The following is a 19071-nucleotide window of genomic DNA, read 5'->3' as shown; positions in this document are numbered from 1 at the left end:
TTCCTTCAAAGGATGTTGTTCATTGTTCATTTTTTGTTTGTGTGTTTGTTTTCCAGGTCTCATTCTCTTTAGTTCTTCTGAACTATTTGGCATTGTTTTATTAATTACCACTCCTTTCTGGATCTTCTCTACTTCATTGGCTTCAGAGATAACATATTCTCCTTATTTCTTTCTTACTTTCTATAACTGATTTTTCTATCTCTTTCACTAGTACCTTGTCTTTTTTTCACAATATTCTTCAGTTCTGTTCTCCCTGTGTTGACTACTTGGTCAATTTAATTAATTCCTAAAAGCTATTTCCTTTATGAAGGTGACTCCTCTAAGTTTTTTTCATCCGACTCTGACCTCTTCTGAACCCCAGGATCTCATCTTGAGGTTGCCTATAGGATACATTAACTTTAATCTATATCTCATGTCCATTTTGTCTATAATGATACCCCAAGGTCAATATGCCTTATACAAAGCTTCTCCTTTCTCCAGAAATTTTCTTTTACCTGACCTCACTATTTCTGTCAGTGTGACTAACATTCAGCCAAATCTTTCCCATTTAAAACATTCTGCTATCTTCCCACTATTTCATCTCTTATATCCACTTAGCAAATCCTTTCTATTCTAGCTCAGCAATATCTCTTCTTAGTTTTCCCAGTTTCCCTTTTCCCACTATAACTGCCCTAGTATAAGTCCTCATTACAATCCGTCTAAACTTTCTGAAAGACCTTCCCACCTTTAATCTTTTCCCCCACCTTACAAATCATCCTTAATACTGCTGCCAGATAAGACTCCCTCATGCACAGTCATATCATGCCCCTGCTCAAAATTGTTTAATGATTCCTTGTTGCCTGCTGAGTAAAGGTGAAATTCCTTTGCCTAGCATTAAAAGTTCTTTATGATTTGGAGGAAACTACTCTATCTTCAGCCTTGTCATATGCTATTCTCCGCACCACCTTATCTCAACATTCATACATACGTAATACATACATAGTGTGTACATACACATATATAATATATTATTGAAATATACATAATATAATGTAATAATTATATAATAGACATCTCATAAAAGAAAGAACCATTCCTTCCTTTATGGCATAAGTGGCCCAACTGAACTATTCAAGGAATTTTGCAAATGGACTTATCCTACTCTAATTTATATGACTGTCTTCTTTTTTCTTTGTGGTACTCAGTGCCTAGTACAAATTAGTAAACATAGTAGGGACTCAATATGTTTGTTGAATGAATTTTTAAAATGAATTAATTTTACTATCTTACAAAATTTTTATTATTTCTTCCTGTGCTTGCTAATATCATAACAGTAATGTATTGCTTCTGAAGTAGAGTACCAATATTATAGACCACATTTAAAACTTGCAATTAATTATTTTTATAATCCAGGTTTTTGTGTCTGTGTTTCTCAGTATGGTTACTTTTAGTAATGATGAAATATGAATTCCCTGTCAAGTAGAAAGTGTTACATTGTGGTTTCTTCCATTGTATTGCTCATTATTCTACTAGAATCCATTTAATTGTGCACTGGTTTTTTATTCAAATATCACTTTTTCATGTCATATTAATTTCATGTTAGGGATATTTTAACATATTCTACTGAGATTTTTTTCCCCTTTGGAATATTTGCTTCATTTTAAAAGTCATAATTTCTCAGGAAAGAATTATGACAGATAGTTTCCACCTGACCAAAGTAAGTTTCCATTCTTACAATCAGTCGGTAATTTGCTTTATTTGTTTTATTCTTTTAATAGGAAATATCAAAGTTCGTGGAAAAAGACAACACTGTTCTTGGAGAAGGTGGAATCACTCTAAGTGGAGGTCAACGAGCAAGAATTTCTTTAGCGAGGTTAATATTTTGGTATTTGTTCAGTTGAAATGTGCTGTAACTACAACATTTATGAAAAGATACAGAACCCTTTCAACATTTTTTTTAGATCATTTGATTTAAAATACCTTAGGCTTCAGAGCAAGAAGGGTATTTTCTCAAGTTTTATAACTAGTACATTAAAAATATACTTTAAGACTTCTAGATAATGATGTAGCATCCAAATCTTATTAAAATGAAAACTTTTACAATGAATGAACCCTAAATTGTAGATCATATTAACCGAGGTTTTTCATAAACTGTTATGCAATCTGAATCCCCCTGAGAACTGGGAACCATTAGTGAGATAATACTAATTATATAAATGTAACTAAATTCTCCATTCAAGTGCATCTTCTCAAGTAGCAAAGTATTTCATTAAGACTTCTTAGCAAGGTATCTCATAGAGGAAAAGAATCTGGGGGCAGAATCTTTCTTAGTTTTCCTTCTCCCCTGAAAGAAAATTGAATGCAATCTCTTATGCAAAATAGAGAGAGCTTTCTTACTCCTTGAAAAAATGTCCCCTAGAATGATTTTCCTATAGCACCCATAAGAGAAAGAAGGGAAGGAGGGAAGGAAAAAAGGAGGCAAAGAAGGATGAAAGGAATGGAAGAAAATAGGGAGGGATAGAAGGAAGGAAGAAAGGAAGGAAAATCTTTTTTCCTCCATATTATCTTGGGTGACCCTGGGCAAGTCATTTATCTGTGTTTTTCTCAGTTCCTCATTTATAAAATGAGCTGGAGGAGGAAATAACAAACCCATTCTAGTATCTTTACCAAGAAAACCACAAAAATGAGGTCATGGAGAGTTGAACATGACTGAAACAACAACACTTCTAAGTGTGGTCTTATTAGCCAACATGGTGATCTGTGTACACATCTCTGGGGTATAGAGAGTTGCCTTACTGGCTCCAGGATCATCAGAGTTTTTACCAGAACTCCTGTATTCAGGCAAACATTTATAATATCTCCCACATAGTTTTTATTTGGAGAAAGAAAATGAAGAAAAACTATTTCCAATTACATTGGGAAGTCATCTCTGTCTCTCAGTTTATCCTCAGAATTGCCTAGCAACTTCCATGGGAAGCTACTTTTCCCACCCTGTGGTGGATACCGCAATGAATCAATTCTTCATGTGTGACTTCTTCTTCAATGAAGCCTGTACGTCGTTAGACAACCCTTGCATCTAGTTACAAATCTGGCATGAGTTTCATATCCTTGGGCTTCTCCCAAGGAAAGTAGCCCTCTTGCCTCATACTTTGTGGGCACCAAGGTCAGACAGGAATCAGGCATTATGATGATGATCAGCTTGCCCTAGTATGCTATTGGATCCTCATGATAGCCCTATCAGGTAGGTAGGGCTTGCCCATATAATTGCCATTTTTCAGAAGAAGAAACAGATTCATAAAGATTAAGTAACTTGTCCAAGGACACATTGTATGTCATTGGGAGAGGTTGGATTTTAATCCAAGTTTTTCTGACTTGAAAGTTAAGTAATTTTTTTCCCCTTATTATGCCTTTCATAGCATCTAAGTCTATGTCATGCCTTTGTATTTGCCTTTTGTAGCTTAAATTCATAGAGGAAATTCATAGAAAATAAGTAAGATTTTCAGTTTTCCATTTTGTCACTGATGTGATTTCACTGGTCTAGGGAACTCTTTCCCTGTGAGGAAATTCCCTTTCCAGATGTAGATCAGTACATGCTGTGCAGTTTTTGGTCTTAGAGATTGCTTGGGGGGCACAGAGAGGAGGGAGTGTCTCTCAGTGGAGAGGGTGCTGACTTTGGAGTCAGGAAATTGGGTTCAAATTCTGGTACTGCCACTTCTTATCTGTGTGACGTTGGCCAAGTCATAGCCTGTCTTGGCATTTTTTCAGCTGTAAAATAAAGAGGTGAGATTTGACCTCTAAATTCTCTATTATCTATCTGTGACCCTATGACTTGTCCTAAGTAGTATGTGTCAAAGGAGGGAATAAACCTAGATTTTCCTGAGTTTGAGGACAGTTCTCTCTCCCATAGTTTTCATTTTAATAGGCTTAATGGTTACTTTTCTTTTTTTAAAAAAGAGGAGGCTGAATTATGTTAGTTGACAAAGGCTAGAATTTATAATTGTTAAAGAAGACTGAACACAATGGGTTGTTCTTACCACTATGGAGAATTAATTATACTGAAGTTCACTGTGTTTTGCAAAGAGCTAAATAAATCAGAAATTGCTAGAGCTGGATAGAAACTCAGTCATCTAGTCGAGCTGTACACGAAGTGTAATTCCCCTTCACAACTGATTAACTTATTTCTGAGAACAAAAAATATTAAGTATACTGAATCATAATTCAATTTAACCAGTTATCTCTGATAATAAAATAAATCCATAGTTATTTCCCAAACATTCATGTCTCATGAGAGTTATTAAGAAGGAAAAAAGTTGATTCATTAAGGTTTCACCTGGGTAATGAGAACAATGGCCTTGGTAATTCACAGATGATTTGAGAGTTGGCTCAACATCTGCCTCTTAACCCTGGCCACTTTTGAAACTTAGCTCAAAGCGTACTTACTGTAAGACCCTTTTTTGATTTTCTAAGTTACACATGCCTCACCTCCCAGATTGCCTTATCTATATATCTTAACAAAAGAAGGGTTTGAACCCAGGACCTCTGATTCCAGATACCATGTTCTTTTCCATATACATCAGGATGTCATCGAACAAGCAGTTATTTCCATGTTGTAAATTCCTGCGATAGAATGTATATTTCTACCTCGAGGGTAAGGACTGGGATTTTTAACTTTTCTTTGGGTATCCCCAAAGCTCAGCACATGGTAAACTTTTAATAAATGAGGGTTGAATGACTATACTGGTACATTTATGGATGAATGTGAGAAGCTTCTGCAAAGCTTACATTTCTGTTTTTGTCCTTCCTGCAAATAGTTTTCAAAAATGTAAATATAGCTGTAAAGATTCTATTTGACTTTAGAAGCTACCTTGGTTCTTTTTTATATTTACCACTTTTTTATATATTTATATATATGTGTTTATATTTACCACTCACTCCTACCTTGTAAGCATTTTTTCCTCTTGCACTGTTCATAACAATAAGATAAAAATAAGATTCTACCTATTAGAAGAACTGAGAGATTGCCACAAAAGCAAAATTAAAAGAAGAAGCAGTGTCCATTCTTTTTATATGATTGCTTTGGACTTATCTGTCTCACTTTAGTGAGAGTAGTTAGGCCCTATATTAGTAAACCAGCAAAAAGCAGGTATATACAATATTGGTTTTGCAAGGCTAGGAGGTCCCTTGATTGCTAATGAATGAGTTGTAGATCAGCTGTGATCAGCTATAGATCAACTGAACAGATTACATGGACTAGGCCAAGTATTGCAGAACCCATTTTTAGAAATACCAACATTCTTACCTACCTAAGAAGTTTGCGTCCCTTTTAAATAAATCTGATTTTTCTGGCTTGTGGTAAGGCCCCCAGATTCACCCCAGAGTGAACTTCAACCTCTGAGGCCCTTGCATGGTCTTAGGCTTTCTAGTGCAGAGGTTCTTGCACTTCAGAGGTTAAAGAGGTCCCTGAAACTTGGTCAAAAAGGGCATTTTTCTGGAATTGAAAAGCACTAATGTAGAACCAGGGTCAAATTCTAGATATATTTGTGGCCAAACAATGTATCAAAACTGAGTAATAAAAGAACTAAATCATGGTGTTTGAATGTATGGACTTTTTTTTTTAAGCAAGCAACTTTTTTTTCATTCTTCTTGTTTTATTTTAGAAATTTAAAAAAATATTTTTCATAATGTGTCTTAATATAGTGTTGTAGCAGGATTTTTGCTTCCTTCCGTGCAGCAATGTCACGGATGTGTGTGTTGCAAGGTGTAAGGCAATACCTTTCAGGTTTTTTTCTGAGACAAAGAAACAGATCCCTATCCTTACCCTACTACTGATATGTCACCAATTCTTCCACTTTGAAAGGCCATTTAGTAGATACGAATGGAATTTCATCAGAAAGTACTTTAGAATGCAAAATTAATCATTAATTGATTGATTCATTGACTCTGAGCCTTTCCCTCAGGAAAACCAGGGAAACTTCTTTTCTCCATAAGTTTTTTCTCCTCTTGTCTCAACTTCAAACTCATAGGCTTAGACAAACAACAGTGATTTTGACCATATAATTTATTAACAGTAAAACATCATACATGATGTAGATATTTAGAGCATGCATTGGCTGTGAGAAAAGTTACTCCCAGAGTTCACTGTGTGCTCTTTAAAAGTAATAAAAGAAATTGTTGACTAGAATTCTCCCCCCATCAGGTACATTAAGTTCTCCAAAATTCTGAAATCATAGTTCAACAATTCTGTTCTCTCAGGATGAAATATAACAACTCACTCAATTCACCTCTGGAATGCTGGTTAAACTTAGATCTCTCAAAATATTTCTTCAGATCCTCAAATGCCAGTTAATTTTGTTAGTCACTCACAAATTCATTCTTTCATAGAGTTAACTGTAGTCCTTCATTAGTTCTCCACCTCTCCTCAGGACAGAAATTCTCGTAATACTCTCTCAGTGTTTCACATAGACTTCCCCAAAGATGACTGTTAAGGGTCAGTCCACGAGATTCTTTTTTCTTTTTCATAAGGTTATAGTAATAGCATCTATTGTCTCTGTGAGAATAGCTGTTTAATCTGGGGTTATAATCAATTTCAAGAAGCAATCAGACATTTCTTTTATTACTTTTGAACTTAAATTTCAGTGTTTCAATGGAGTTGTGATTATATGTTTCAACATTCTCTCCATCAGTGCAGGCTATGTACCATCTATCATAACGTTTGGCTTTGTTCTAACATGGATCCTCCACAGAGGGTCTGACTCTAACCTGTGTACCCATTGTCTGTTAAATAAGTACATCCATACTTTAAAAAAGCAACAACAGATTTTTGCCATAAACAATTAATATCTTGAAAAATTATGTGAATTACAATGAAAATTCTCGAACGTATTTGAGTAGTTTCCTGTCTATAATCTTAAGGGCAAAAAATATGTTCATTATTTTGTGTGCCTAGCACCTGGCACAATGTTTTGCACAAAGCCTTTAATAAAAACTTGTTGAATTTGTTCAATGATATTTTCTAATAATGAATAAATTAGCTAAATTCATATTAAATTATGGGAGCGTAATCTCCTTATGCTATTGTTCCAAAATCTAATCAATGGGAATTTTATGTGGCCAAAGATCTTGTTTTTATACAGTTAGGAAAGCACAATAAAATGTCGTGAATGAACCCCAAGAGACTTCTTCCTTTGAAGAAATTACACATTCACTAACATTTGACATTATCAAAAACAAAATGTTTAGTGATCCATCAACAATCAACATTTAGTAGCCATCAACATTATTTGTTATTTTAAAAATCAAAGGGGTGTTCTCTACTATATTCCATATATATTCCATAGAGGGAAGTTCTGTGGTTTATTGGAAGGAGTACTGGACAGGGAATCTGAAACCTGCCATTGAAATGCCATGTAACTATAGACAGCTCATTTAGTCTCCCTTAGCCCATCTTTTAATTTTCAAGGCAAAGTAATTGGACTATGTCAGTGAATAGAGATTCTCAACTTTTTTTCAGTTACAGAACCCTTAAGAACAAAACTTTGCTGTAACCTTTACAGTAAAAACTTTCTAAATGATTTTTAAAATGCTAAGTAGTGCTGCATGGTAGCAAATAGCCACAAGCTGGTTAAAAAAGTAAAAATATCGCAGACCACTTAGTGAGAAGGATGTGATTGTTTGCTCTCAGAAGTGTTATATAATTGAGTGTGAGAGCTCACTTTGTTATATGCCTCACAGCAATTTTCTTATTTTATTTATTACATACAAAACCTAAAATTGGGGAAATAATTTCAGTTCATTACATTTTTTCCTCAAAAACAATTAAGATTTTTAATCTCATACTGTGTTTGGTTTGTAACCATTTGGTGACAATAATTTGCTATATCAGGATAACTAGATACAAAGATACAAAGATAGTTCTTGTCATCTTAATGTTTCTTTTGTCGTGAGAAGTGAATATTTACAGTAGATATATGAATATTTAATTATGCCAGCAGTTCTGATTGCCATTACTTTTACTTTCAGACAATTGATAGCATTTTTTAAGTGCCGGGTATGTGGCAGAATATGTTCCATTTATATATAAAACAAAAATGTAGGCATGCATTTATTATTTCATACCCTCACCACCAACACACATTATTTGGATACATTCAGTGATTGATTTCGACTAATCTGCAATCATACTGCGTATTGATTAAATAGCCAATACAGAGGGAAAAGCTTTATTACGTGCATTTTTACTCTTATTTTGTTTGAGGGAACTCATACTCTTTTGTGGAGTCCCAAAAATCTACAGAATAGTTTAACAAATATTAGCCTACCTGATTTTTAAGATTTCTTTTACTGCTCTGATTTTATTTGGTTTAAATACTATTAAATTTTTATAATTTAAATTTTTATAATATGTTTTCTCAAGGTGATATATTACAAGGAGATGAATGTTTAAATTGCTATTAAAATGTGCTATTTATATTATATTATTTATTTATATTTATTATTATGTATTTATTATTAACACTATACACTATAATAAATTATAGATAAGTTATTTATTATTATATTATTGTTATATAATTTATATGGTACTATCCATGAATTAATTTTATTTGAATCTAGCAAAACTTTTGCCTTTAAGTAGTTGTTAAAAGTCATAAAATCTTGAACAATTCCCACCTTATTTACTCATTTAAAATTACTTACAAGAAATAGCATTTAAAAATTTGTAAGTAAATATGGAAGAAAAATGAATTTGTTTCCATTTCCTTTTCAGAGCAATATATAAGGATGCTGATTTGTACCTTTTAGATTCTCCGTTTGGCTATTTAGATGTGTTAACAGAAAAAGAGATATTCGAAAGGTAAATTCTTTGAACAATTTGCCCAATTCAATTGTTTTTGTTGGGAAACCTGACATTTCATTGACATAACGAGTTCCTTAGGTGGGGAAGCTCCCTCTACCAAAGCTGATCAACATCTCTGTGGTTCAATTTTCTTAGAGAATAGTATAGAGACATAGAGGGTTTAAGTAATATTAAGGTCAAGTGGGTAGCTAGACAGCTCAGTGGATAGAGCACTAGACCTGTAGTCAGAAAGAACTGAGTACAAATCCATCCTGATCCACTTCCTAGCTGTGTGACCCTGGGCAAGTCATTTAATCTGTTTTCCTGTTTCCTCATCTGTAAAATGAGCTGTCAAACCACTCCAGTATCTTTGCTAAGAAAACCCAAATGAAGTCATGAAGAGTCAGTCACGACTGAACGACACCACCCACTACCACTAAGGTCAAACCACATGTGACAAGCAGGGCTTGAGCCCTGGAGGAAAACTGGAAGGACCACTTAGCAAGTTGCTTTTAATTCAGTCCATAACAACCTGATATTTAGAAGAATTTAGTCACCTTATATGGTTCAGGGAGTAGCTTCTAAATTCTAGTTTTATTTTCTTTTTTCACAATTGGACCAAGTTTATTGTGGTAGTCCTGGCTTCATTATTAATCAGAGGTTAAAACATGAAAGAAAATTTGTGAAATTGTTTAAGAATTGAAAAGCTCTGAAATTTTAAAAGACGTAAATATAGAATTGAGAGTTACAGAGTGCTATGGAAATAACATGGGTCTATTCCCTCCCCCCTCCACCATTTTATGATTTATAAGGAAAGTGAAACGCAAAAGAAAATAAGTAGACTGTGTAAAGTCACACTTTTATTAGAAGAATTTACTTATGGCACAATTAACTAAAAACTATAATTCCATTTGGAATAAGAATTATAACTCCTTTGTAGTCACAGAGTCTTTTCTCTACCACCAAGTCTGGAACCATGAACTATAATCAAACCAATTTTTCCTTTGTTTCTGCATAGAACTTTCTAATCTAGACCAAAGTAGCCACTCCCTGGTCACCACTCTTCTATATAATTTGTCTCCTACATTCAAATTTAAATTCCTTGCTAGCGGGCATATATGTGTATGTATAGTGTATATATGTATACACTCACACCACACACATATATATATACATACACACACATATTTATGTGTGTATATATGTGTATGTATTTATATGAATACTCTATATGTAATATGTATATATAGCATTTATATGATGCCTATAAAGGTACTGTGCTAAATACATTGTAATAATTATCTCATTTGATCTTCATAATAACCCTGGGAGGTACTAATTACTATTCCCATTTTAGGATTGAAGAAAGTTAAGTAATTTGACAAGGATTACTTGACTAGTAAATGTCTAAGGCTGGATTTGAACTCAGGTCTTCCTGACTCCAGGCTCAGAGCTCTATCCATTGTTCCACCTAGTCTCCTCAAAAACAGTCCTTACAGACTGCCTTTGCTTTTATATTTGTATCCCAAAGGCTTAGTACAATGTTTAGCCTATAGTAAGTATTTAATAAATAGCTTTTCTTTCATTAATTCATAAAAAGTAAATAACAAGGTTTATAAGGTAAGCTACATAATAGTTATATAATGAATTAATGAAACTATAAAGCAAGGATGTTATGAACCTTTTCTGGATTATGAATTCCCTTGGCAGTCTTGTAGAACCCTTCTCAGAATGATTATTTTTTGGTCTATATTCATAATTGAAGAAAATGCTAAATTGCACTTAAAGATTAGTGAGGAAAGAGATGTAATTTTTCCCCACCAAAGCTTATGGGTCCCCTTAGAATGTGGAGGGGGCTTAAATGATCATTAGAATTAGCATGTGGGTGAATGTCTTACACAAACCATTTTTCTATTTCTGAAGCTGTGTCTGCAAGCTGATGGCGAACAAGACCAGGATATTGATCACTTCTAAAATGGAACATTTAAAGAAAGCGGACAAGATATTAATTCTACATGAAGGCAGTTGCTATTTTTATGGGTCCTTTTCTGAACTTCAAAGTCTGAGACCTGACTTTAGCTCAAAACTCATGGGATTTGATTCTTTTGACCAGTTCAGTGCAGAAAGAAGAAGCTCAATCCTAACAGAAACCCTGAGACGTTTCTCAGTAGAAGGTGATACTGCCGTCTCCTGGAATGAAGGAAAAAAACAATCTTTCAAACAAACTGGAGACTTTGGGGAAAGAAGAAAGAATTCTATTCTCAACCCACTGAACTCCACTAGGAAATTTTCTGTAGTGCAGAAAGGTCAACAGCAGATGAATGGCATTGAAGAAGATGATGATGAGCCATTAGAAAGGAGGTTGTCTTTGGTGCCTGATTCTGAGCAGGGAGAGGCCATTCTGCCTAGAAGTAACATGATAAACACTGGACCAACATTCCAAGGACGACACAGGAGGCAGTCAGTACTGAACCTGATGACCCGCCCCTCCATTCATCAAGGTCAGAATATGTACAGAACTGGAAGTGCTGCTGTCAGGAAGATGTCCATGGTCCCTCAGTCTAAGTTATCCGAGATAGACATTTACTCCCGACGTTTGTCTCGAGACAGTGGCATGGACATAAGTGATGAAATTAATGAAGAAGATTTAAAGGTATTCATGTTAATTTTCAATGGTAACCTTTTCATATTTATCACAGTACATAGAGTAAAATTTAGCATTTGGAGAGGGGTGTGTGTGTGTGTGTGTGTGTGTGTGTTTGTGTGTGTTTGTGTTTGTGTGTTCGTGTTTGTGTGTGTGCATGAACTTTGGCCTTGTACCACATTGGAATATGGAGAACAAAAGAAGAAATTTAGATTAGTATACAAGTGGCTTAAAAGTGTTAAGAGAACAAGCTTTTCAAGCTTTTTTTTAAAGCTTTCATTTTTATTTCTGGGAGTCCCAGATGCACTACTTGAAGGAAAAATGGCCCAGGTCATCATAGAAATAGGTTCCCCTGTTGCAAGAGGCATCACCCTGTGAGAAAATACCACCAATATACACTAGCACTTGTTTTGCAATTTAGAGAGAATGGTCTAGGATTTAAAAAGTAAGGTGACTTGCTTAGAGTCATAAAGGCAACTTGTATCAGAAGCCCTGGTAGCCTAGTGGATAAAGCATTAGCTTTCTAAACCAGGAATTATGGGTTTAAACCCTATATGTGATGAGTGTCCTTTTTATCCTCAAAACTCCTACAGACTGCTAACTAATTAACGAGAAGTGAATAATCTGTGGCTATTATTTATTATATATAATCACAGATTTGAGAGCTGGAAGAGGTAACCTACTCCAAACTCCTCATTTTATAGAGTAGGAAACTGAAGATCAGAGATATCGTATAACTTTTCCAAAATCACACAGCTATGCAGCACAGGCTAGGATTTGATCCCCTGTGCCCTTTAACTCAAAACTGAGTGTACTTTGTACTATATTACCCTGTCCCTTAGCTCACTATCTATGAAAGCTGACATTGGGACTACATATGAAAACCTCTCTGAACCTAAATAAAACCTTCTGTTTTGCATGCCCACAATGTAAATGGAACTCTAACATATGGACAGAAATGTGAGAGCACCCTTCTTGTCCTCTTGGACATGCAGAGGATAGTGCTTATTCAAATCAACACTATGTGTTGATACACTAATGTAGTTGTGTATTAACATACCATGTATGCATTTACACGTATGCATATATGGATACATATCTTCATTCACATGTATGCACATGTACACACTGACAGGCAGTATCTTATACTGGAAAGAACAGGAGACCTGGACTCAAAGGATCTAAGTTCAAATTTGAATTTTTTACCAGTTACTATGTGACCATGAGTAAATCATAACCAAAGTTTCATCATTTGAGGTGGTAGAGCCCAAAGGAAAGGGCATTGTAATTGGAGCCATATACTCAAGTTCAAATCCCATTCCTTGAGTTACTCATATGATTCTGGGGAGTTGATTTGACCTCTGTCGGCCTCAGTTTTCAATATAATATAGTATAGCATAATTAATATAATATAGTATTATAATATATAAAATAAAGGAGGGAGGATTGAACCAGATGAATTCTGAGGTCCCCTCTAGCTCTAAATTTTTAAATGACAGAATTAGGCTGTATGATTTCTAAGGTCTCTTCCAGCTCTGAAATTTAACTATTTATTTATGTCATATAGAATTAGTTCTCTCTAGACAATTATTTTATTTTAAGGAAGTTCACATATTTAGACATATCTACCAGATCTTCTTTAAATTCTAGTCTATCCCAAGTGAGTATCAAAGTATGGATAAATTTTCTAAAAAAATATGGTTTTTAGGAATTGAAAATCTCATCAAGTGCTTCAATTGCAGTAAGTGAAAGCATAGATAATTTTAAATCTTACATGGGCATTGAATGAAAAAAATACCTTTTTTCAGAAACTGAAAGAAAGCTTATTTTAAAAAAAATTCATTTTCCTTAAATCAAAAAAGTTCATGTGAAAGTGTCCAAGAGTGTCCAAGGGGAGCTTTTTTGTTTTCAATTATGTCACACCAAGATTGTAGATCATTTTGTTATTTCATTTGGATGCTATGCTTTGATGACACTTAACAGGTTTACATATATGAGGAATAAGATTTTTCCTGGGGAATTGTTTACCATTTGCTTTCCTGGGCCATAATAAGTAGTTGTTTTCATTAATAAGAAACATTTAAAGATTATGTCTCAGACTTTAAAGAATAAAAATTGAGGACTAAATTCATTCAAGTTTTGTTAGCTGCTTCTGAAAAGAGAAGATGTAATAGGTTAATTGACACCTCTCCCATTCTTTAGTAAAATGATCTTGGATAAATCACTTAGCCTGTTTGTGCTTCAGATTCCTCATTAGAAAACTGAGGGACTGAGGCATAATGATGTGATTTCCTTGGCCTCACCAGTTCTACATAAAAGCTAAAAACACCATTTGATTTCAGTCTGAAAGGATTTTTCAAACCTCAGCCTAAAGGTTTTCTTTTTCTTTTCTAAGGTTATGAGAAAACAATCTCTTTTCTCCTTATAGATCTATTATCAAAGGGAATCATTCGGTATAGGACCTTGTGCTCTCTCTCCAAAGTCTGAGAACTGAAAGAACTACAGAGCAGAAGATGACAGGCTCACAAATTTAGCTTAAGAAGAAGTCTTTAGAGCCCACCAAATCCAACTCTTTCATTTTATAGTTGAGGAAACTGAGGTACAGAAAAGTGATTTGTCCCATAAGGTCACGTAAGCTAGTAATTATCTGAGACATAATTCAAACTCAGCTCTTCCTGACCTTAAATCTAACACTCTGTCTACTATGGTGACAGAGTACCTGGTTCCCCCATTCCTTAACAATTTGGATTATCTACCTAGGACACTAATTACTAAAGAAGCCCAGAAGAAGAACTCCAGAACAATAATCTTGTTGTTACATCATTATTGTACAGGAAGGAAAATTGTAAACTTGAGGGAATCCCTAAAGATCCAGAGAAGATTATTTTAAGGCTCATCCCATAAAAAACTTTCACTTTGAAAAATTCCATACCACAATCTGACACAAAAATATCTCATCCATGACACTCAAGAATACTTTGTATATCATTTTAATGTTCACAGATTTTTTTTAGATATTGTGATTTTCAAGATCTCATTCTTCAATATTACTTTTGTGTAATGGGTGACATAGACGACTATTTGAATAACTTGTTTTTAAGTATTCAGTTGTCCAGTCCTTTGAGATATGGATACCCTAATTTGAAAAACTGTAGTATTTCCTGGTTTTGAAAGGGATGTGATATTTGCCTTAGAATCAAACTGATAACATCATAAATTTTCCTTACGTGTATTTAATTAAGTTCCTGAAAATTCTCTAGATATCAGAAAATAACATTGTAGTTATTTCTGCCTACTCAATTAAAAATATGAATGTAGTGTGGTCCAGTTTTGGACCATTACAAATAATCATGGTCATTTTTTCCCCAGGAGTGGTTTTTTGATGATGTAGAAAACCTCCCAGCTGTTACCACATGGAACACCTACCTCAGATATATTACTGTTCATAAGAACTTAGTTTTTGTGCTAATTTGGTGCCTCGTTATTTTTCTGGTTGAGGTAAGAATGTTCTACTTATAATGAATTGTTATCATTCCAAATTAAGAATACAGTTTTCAAGCTTATTGTGAAAATTACTCTCCAAAAGAGTGCCATAAAATTTTTATGTATGTGCATTTGATATCTAGTAGAGAAAAGATATGGAGTGAATCTAGTATTCAAAGTCATGCTAAACCAGACTAGGAAGGTTAATGGAATTAGAGAAGAGATGAGTTTTGATTAGAGAAAAGGATCATTCTGATAGGGAATATGTATTTGCATAGTGACTACAGTGTGCCAGGCATTGTGCTAAGTAAGTGTTTTTACAAATATTTTCTTATTTGATCCTCACACCAAGCCTGTAAGGTGGGTGCTCTTATTATCTCCATTATACAGTTGAGAAACTGAGGCAAATAGAGGTTAAGTGAATTGCCCAGGGTTACACAGCTAGTAAGTGTCTGAGAGGGGATCTGAATCATTCAAGACTGACCTGACTTAGACACACAGGTAGTTATTTTTTAAGAAATTGTATGGCCAAGTATAACATATGGATGGTTATCGTAAGCGCAGTTGTGAGTTTGAAGATGGAGAACTGTCTCTCCATTAAAGATGAAACAATGATGAACTAAGTAATAAACAGTAAGCAGATTTTGAAGTTCTACAGAGATAGTGCCTCCCATCTGTAATTTCTGAGAAAAAAAATGTTGGACCACATAATTTACAAGACTAATTTCAGTACAGGACTTTTATGGGTAAAATAAACAGTTCTGCCTCCTATGGTTTAGGTTTACTCTAGTATCATTCTTAGCTAGGCCAGAGTAGTTGTGAAGTTAGTGCAAGGAAAGGACTTTACTCCGTTGACTCACTTAGGATACCACTCATTACACCAGAAACTTTTCAGATGTAAGTATCCTCTCAGGCTAATACTTTCCTTTCAGTTTAGCACAACTTTTAGCAGGAGGTAAGTGTTTAAAAAGACTTTTTCATTCATTCATTCATCATTCATTCATTCATTCATTCATTCATTCATTCATTCATTCATTCATTCATTCTCAAGGGCTGTTATGTGGGCCACATGACTTTTGTGCTAACAAACCATCTAAATCCTTAGGTTAGACCAGAATTACCAGTCTCTGGAGATTTGTTCAGGCATTATCCTGGGCAAGGCCTTCCTAGGGATATTCTAGTTGAAAGTTGCCCTTTGTTCCTGAAGTCTATACCTTATCACCTGGATTTAGATGAATAAAGGTCACTATCAAAGCGAAAGCCCTAGATTTTTCTTGTTTGGTTAGTCCTTCCAGGGACCCTATTTCCTTCTCCAGAGTATTTTACAAATGAAGAAACTAAGACAGATAGAGGTTAAGTGACTTGATTAGGGTCACATAGCTAGTAAGTGTATGAGGTCATATTTGAACTCGGGTCTTCCTGACCCAATACTCTACCCACTGTGCTCCCTGGGCAGGTGTTGGTGGCAAGTTTCTCTGATTCAGGGAATGATTAATTGAAAGTTGCCCAACAGAAAAAAAATGGTACTTAACAATCATGTAATTGATCTTGGGCAGTCTTGCCAAATGATCATGATTAATATGAATTAAACCCAGCCCTTTGACAAAGTAAACCCCAAATCAATACTTCAAAGATATCAATAGCCTGAGCTCCTGGGTTGAAAGGTCATAATGTTTGTCCTCAAGTTAGACAGTTATATATGTTGAGGTTCATGGAATGATGCAAAGCAAAGGTGTCAGAAAAGAATGTGGTGATTATGTTTATATATGTATACATACATATATCTCTTTATGCATACACATGCACACACATTTACCACAGCTTTGTCCCATAGATTTGAACTTAAGCGTCTTTCAAAAGTGTAATCCAAATTGTTCAAGAAAAGACAATGATGTTTGAAATTTTATGATGGCTTGTAAAATCCTCATTGATGTGGTCTGGATCCTCAAGGGCTTGCATATTTTAAAGGCATTATGTATAATGTGAATTTAGTTGGGTTAGGGACCAGATCTGTGATTTTATTGCTAAAAAACACTAGGAAATGAGTAAACTCCTTCTACCAGAGCAAGGCTGAACCTTGTCTGTATTCTCTTGGACACTAAGATTAAAGGACTTGCCCACAGTCAGCCAACCAATCAGAACCGGCTCTATGTGGTTCCAAGGCTGGATCTCTAAGTATAAGCCATGCTATTTCTGGTACAGAGAAGGCTAAAAAACGATGAAAAAAATGGTGCCTCAAGTTCATTCTAGATATTGGGTTTAGAGATGTTAAAAATATATATATTTTTTGCTTTTGAAAGTGCATTCTGAGGATTTGATTGTTTTTATGAAATTCTGTCTGGAGCTAAAACATATCAAGATTCTTTGGTGAAGGGAGATAGAAAGAAACATTGCCTTGTGTTTTCATACAAATATATTTATGTACATGCTATATTATTGAAGTTGCTACCATAGAAATCAAATAGAGTCAGTCAAATAAAAGAGACATTTACATTCCAATGATTCTTATAATTTAAAATTTTCACTTACTCTGAAGGCATTTTAAAGAAACAGCCTTGGCTTTGTTGGCATCTTGGGCCTGAAATCAGGAAAACCTGAGTTCAGATGTGACCTTACACAGTGTCTGTGGGCCTGTGCCAGTCACTGGATGACTATCTGCCTACACTTCCTAAACTCTGGAAGGAAAATAATAATAGCACCTAAATGAGAAAATATTTGTTATGTGCCCGGCACATAGTAGGTACTTAATAAATGCTTGTTTCCTTCCTTCTTTTATTGGGTGATTTATGTCTTTTTACAAATATATGTAAAATAGTATGACAGAGTTAATTACTATTACATAAAAGAAATTGTAAATTGCACATAATTGCTTCAATAATGTAGGTGTGTTCACATCTGTTCAAGAATGTTTTTTATGCATAAAATATGATAATTTGGAGAGATTGGGAATAATCCAAAAATACCATAAATGTATTTGGCAACTTCCTTTTTCAGTTTTTCAAACTAGTAGGTTTTTTTTTAACCAAACCTATAATTTTATTAGTTTAATGAACTCTTGACAAGGAAATTTTATCAATGCAGGTATGACTTACTTAGCACAATGCCAGGCACATTTTAAGTGGTCTATAATTGTTAGCTGTTTATTATTAGCTATTACTTAATCTCAGTAATAGCGCCTACAGCATCAGAAAGTTAAGTGACTTACCTAAAGTCAGAGAGCTGGTATGTGTCAGGCACATGGATGCCAGACCTTCGTGACTCCAAAGTCAGGTCTTATGCACAGCACCCTGCTGCTTCTGTAGCAGGCATATTACCAAAACTTTATGTAATTAAAGCGTGATGAAACTCACCAAGGGAGAAACTGACGATTATGTTGTATTTAGTCTAAATTCTGTTTCTAGTCATGGTATACCTTTTTAATGTATTCCTTTTTAAAAATAGTTTTTATTGATATCTTTTGTTTTTATATTCTTTAGATTTCCCCCCCTCCCACATTTTCTTTCCCTCCCCCCTTCCCAGAGAGCTGTCCCTTATAAAAATAATTATTTTTTTAAAAAGAGAAAGATAAAGGAATTCAGCTAAATTGGTCAATACATTAAACAAAAAATTGACATTATGCTCAGTGTTCCATATATTCCTCCCCCTCCTTCCTTACCTCTGCAAAAGAGATATCTTCTCATATGTCTGTCTTCTTTGGGGACAAAATTGTTCTATTTCACAACATTAAATTTTAATCGTGTTATGGTTGTTCTATTATTTACATAGACAGAGTCATTATGTGTATTGTTTTACTGGCTGTTTATTTCACTTTGCACCAGTTCCATAAATCTTTCTGAGCTCCTCTGTCCTCCTCATTTTTGTCCTGTCTTACACCAAAGTAATATTCCATTGCATTCATGTATGACAATTTGCTTAGCATTTCCTCAGCAGATGGACATCTACTTTGTTTCAGGTTCTTTGCTGCTACAACAAAAAATATAAATATTTTAGTATATATCAAGCCTTTCCTTTTGTCTATGACTTCCTTTGGGTTTATCCCTAGTAGTGGATTTTTGGTGCTGACATAGAACTGTTCCACTTTAAAGCTACTATTTACTTAGGATAAACTTGAATGTAGTAGAACCTCATC

General features: G+C 34.5%; 1 protein-coding gene across 3 annotated transcripts in view; it reads left to right on the top strand.

Moving 5' to 3' along the window:
• Nucleotides 1–19071, top strand: part of CFTR (CF transmembrane conductance regulator) — a 235378-nt gene that overhangs the window by 133822 nt on the left and 82485 nt on the right. For 2 of the 3 annotated variants that reach the window (XM_072652953.1, XM_072652955.1), the window contains 4 exons: nucleotides 1758–1852; nucleotides 8747–8833; nucleotides 10739–11468; nucleotides 14829–14957. In XM_072652953.1, coding sequence (XP_072509054.1) covers nucleotides 1758–1852; nucleotides 8747–8833; nucleotides 10739–11468; nucleotides 14829–14957 — 1041 coding nt within the window. The remainder of the gene's footprint in view (nucleotides 1–1757; nucleotides 1853–8746; nucleotides 8834–10738; nucleotides 11469–14828; nucleotides 14958–19071) is intronic. The other variant, XM_072652954.1, reaches the window with a different exon arrangement.

The sequence above is a fragment of the Notamacropus eugenii genome, chromosome 3, assembly GCF_028372415.1.
Source record: "Notamacropus eugenii isolate mMacEug1 chromosome 3, mMacEug1.pri_v2, whole genome shotgun sequence".
Classification (NCBI taxonomy): Eukaryota; Metazoa; Chordata; class Mammalia; order Diprotodontia; family Macropodidae; genus Notamacropus; species Notamacropus eugenii.
Note: the sequence above shows the minus strand (reverse complement) of the source record. Positions and strands in the feature narration are given on the sequence as shown.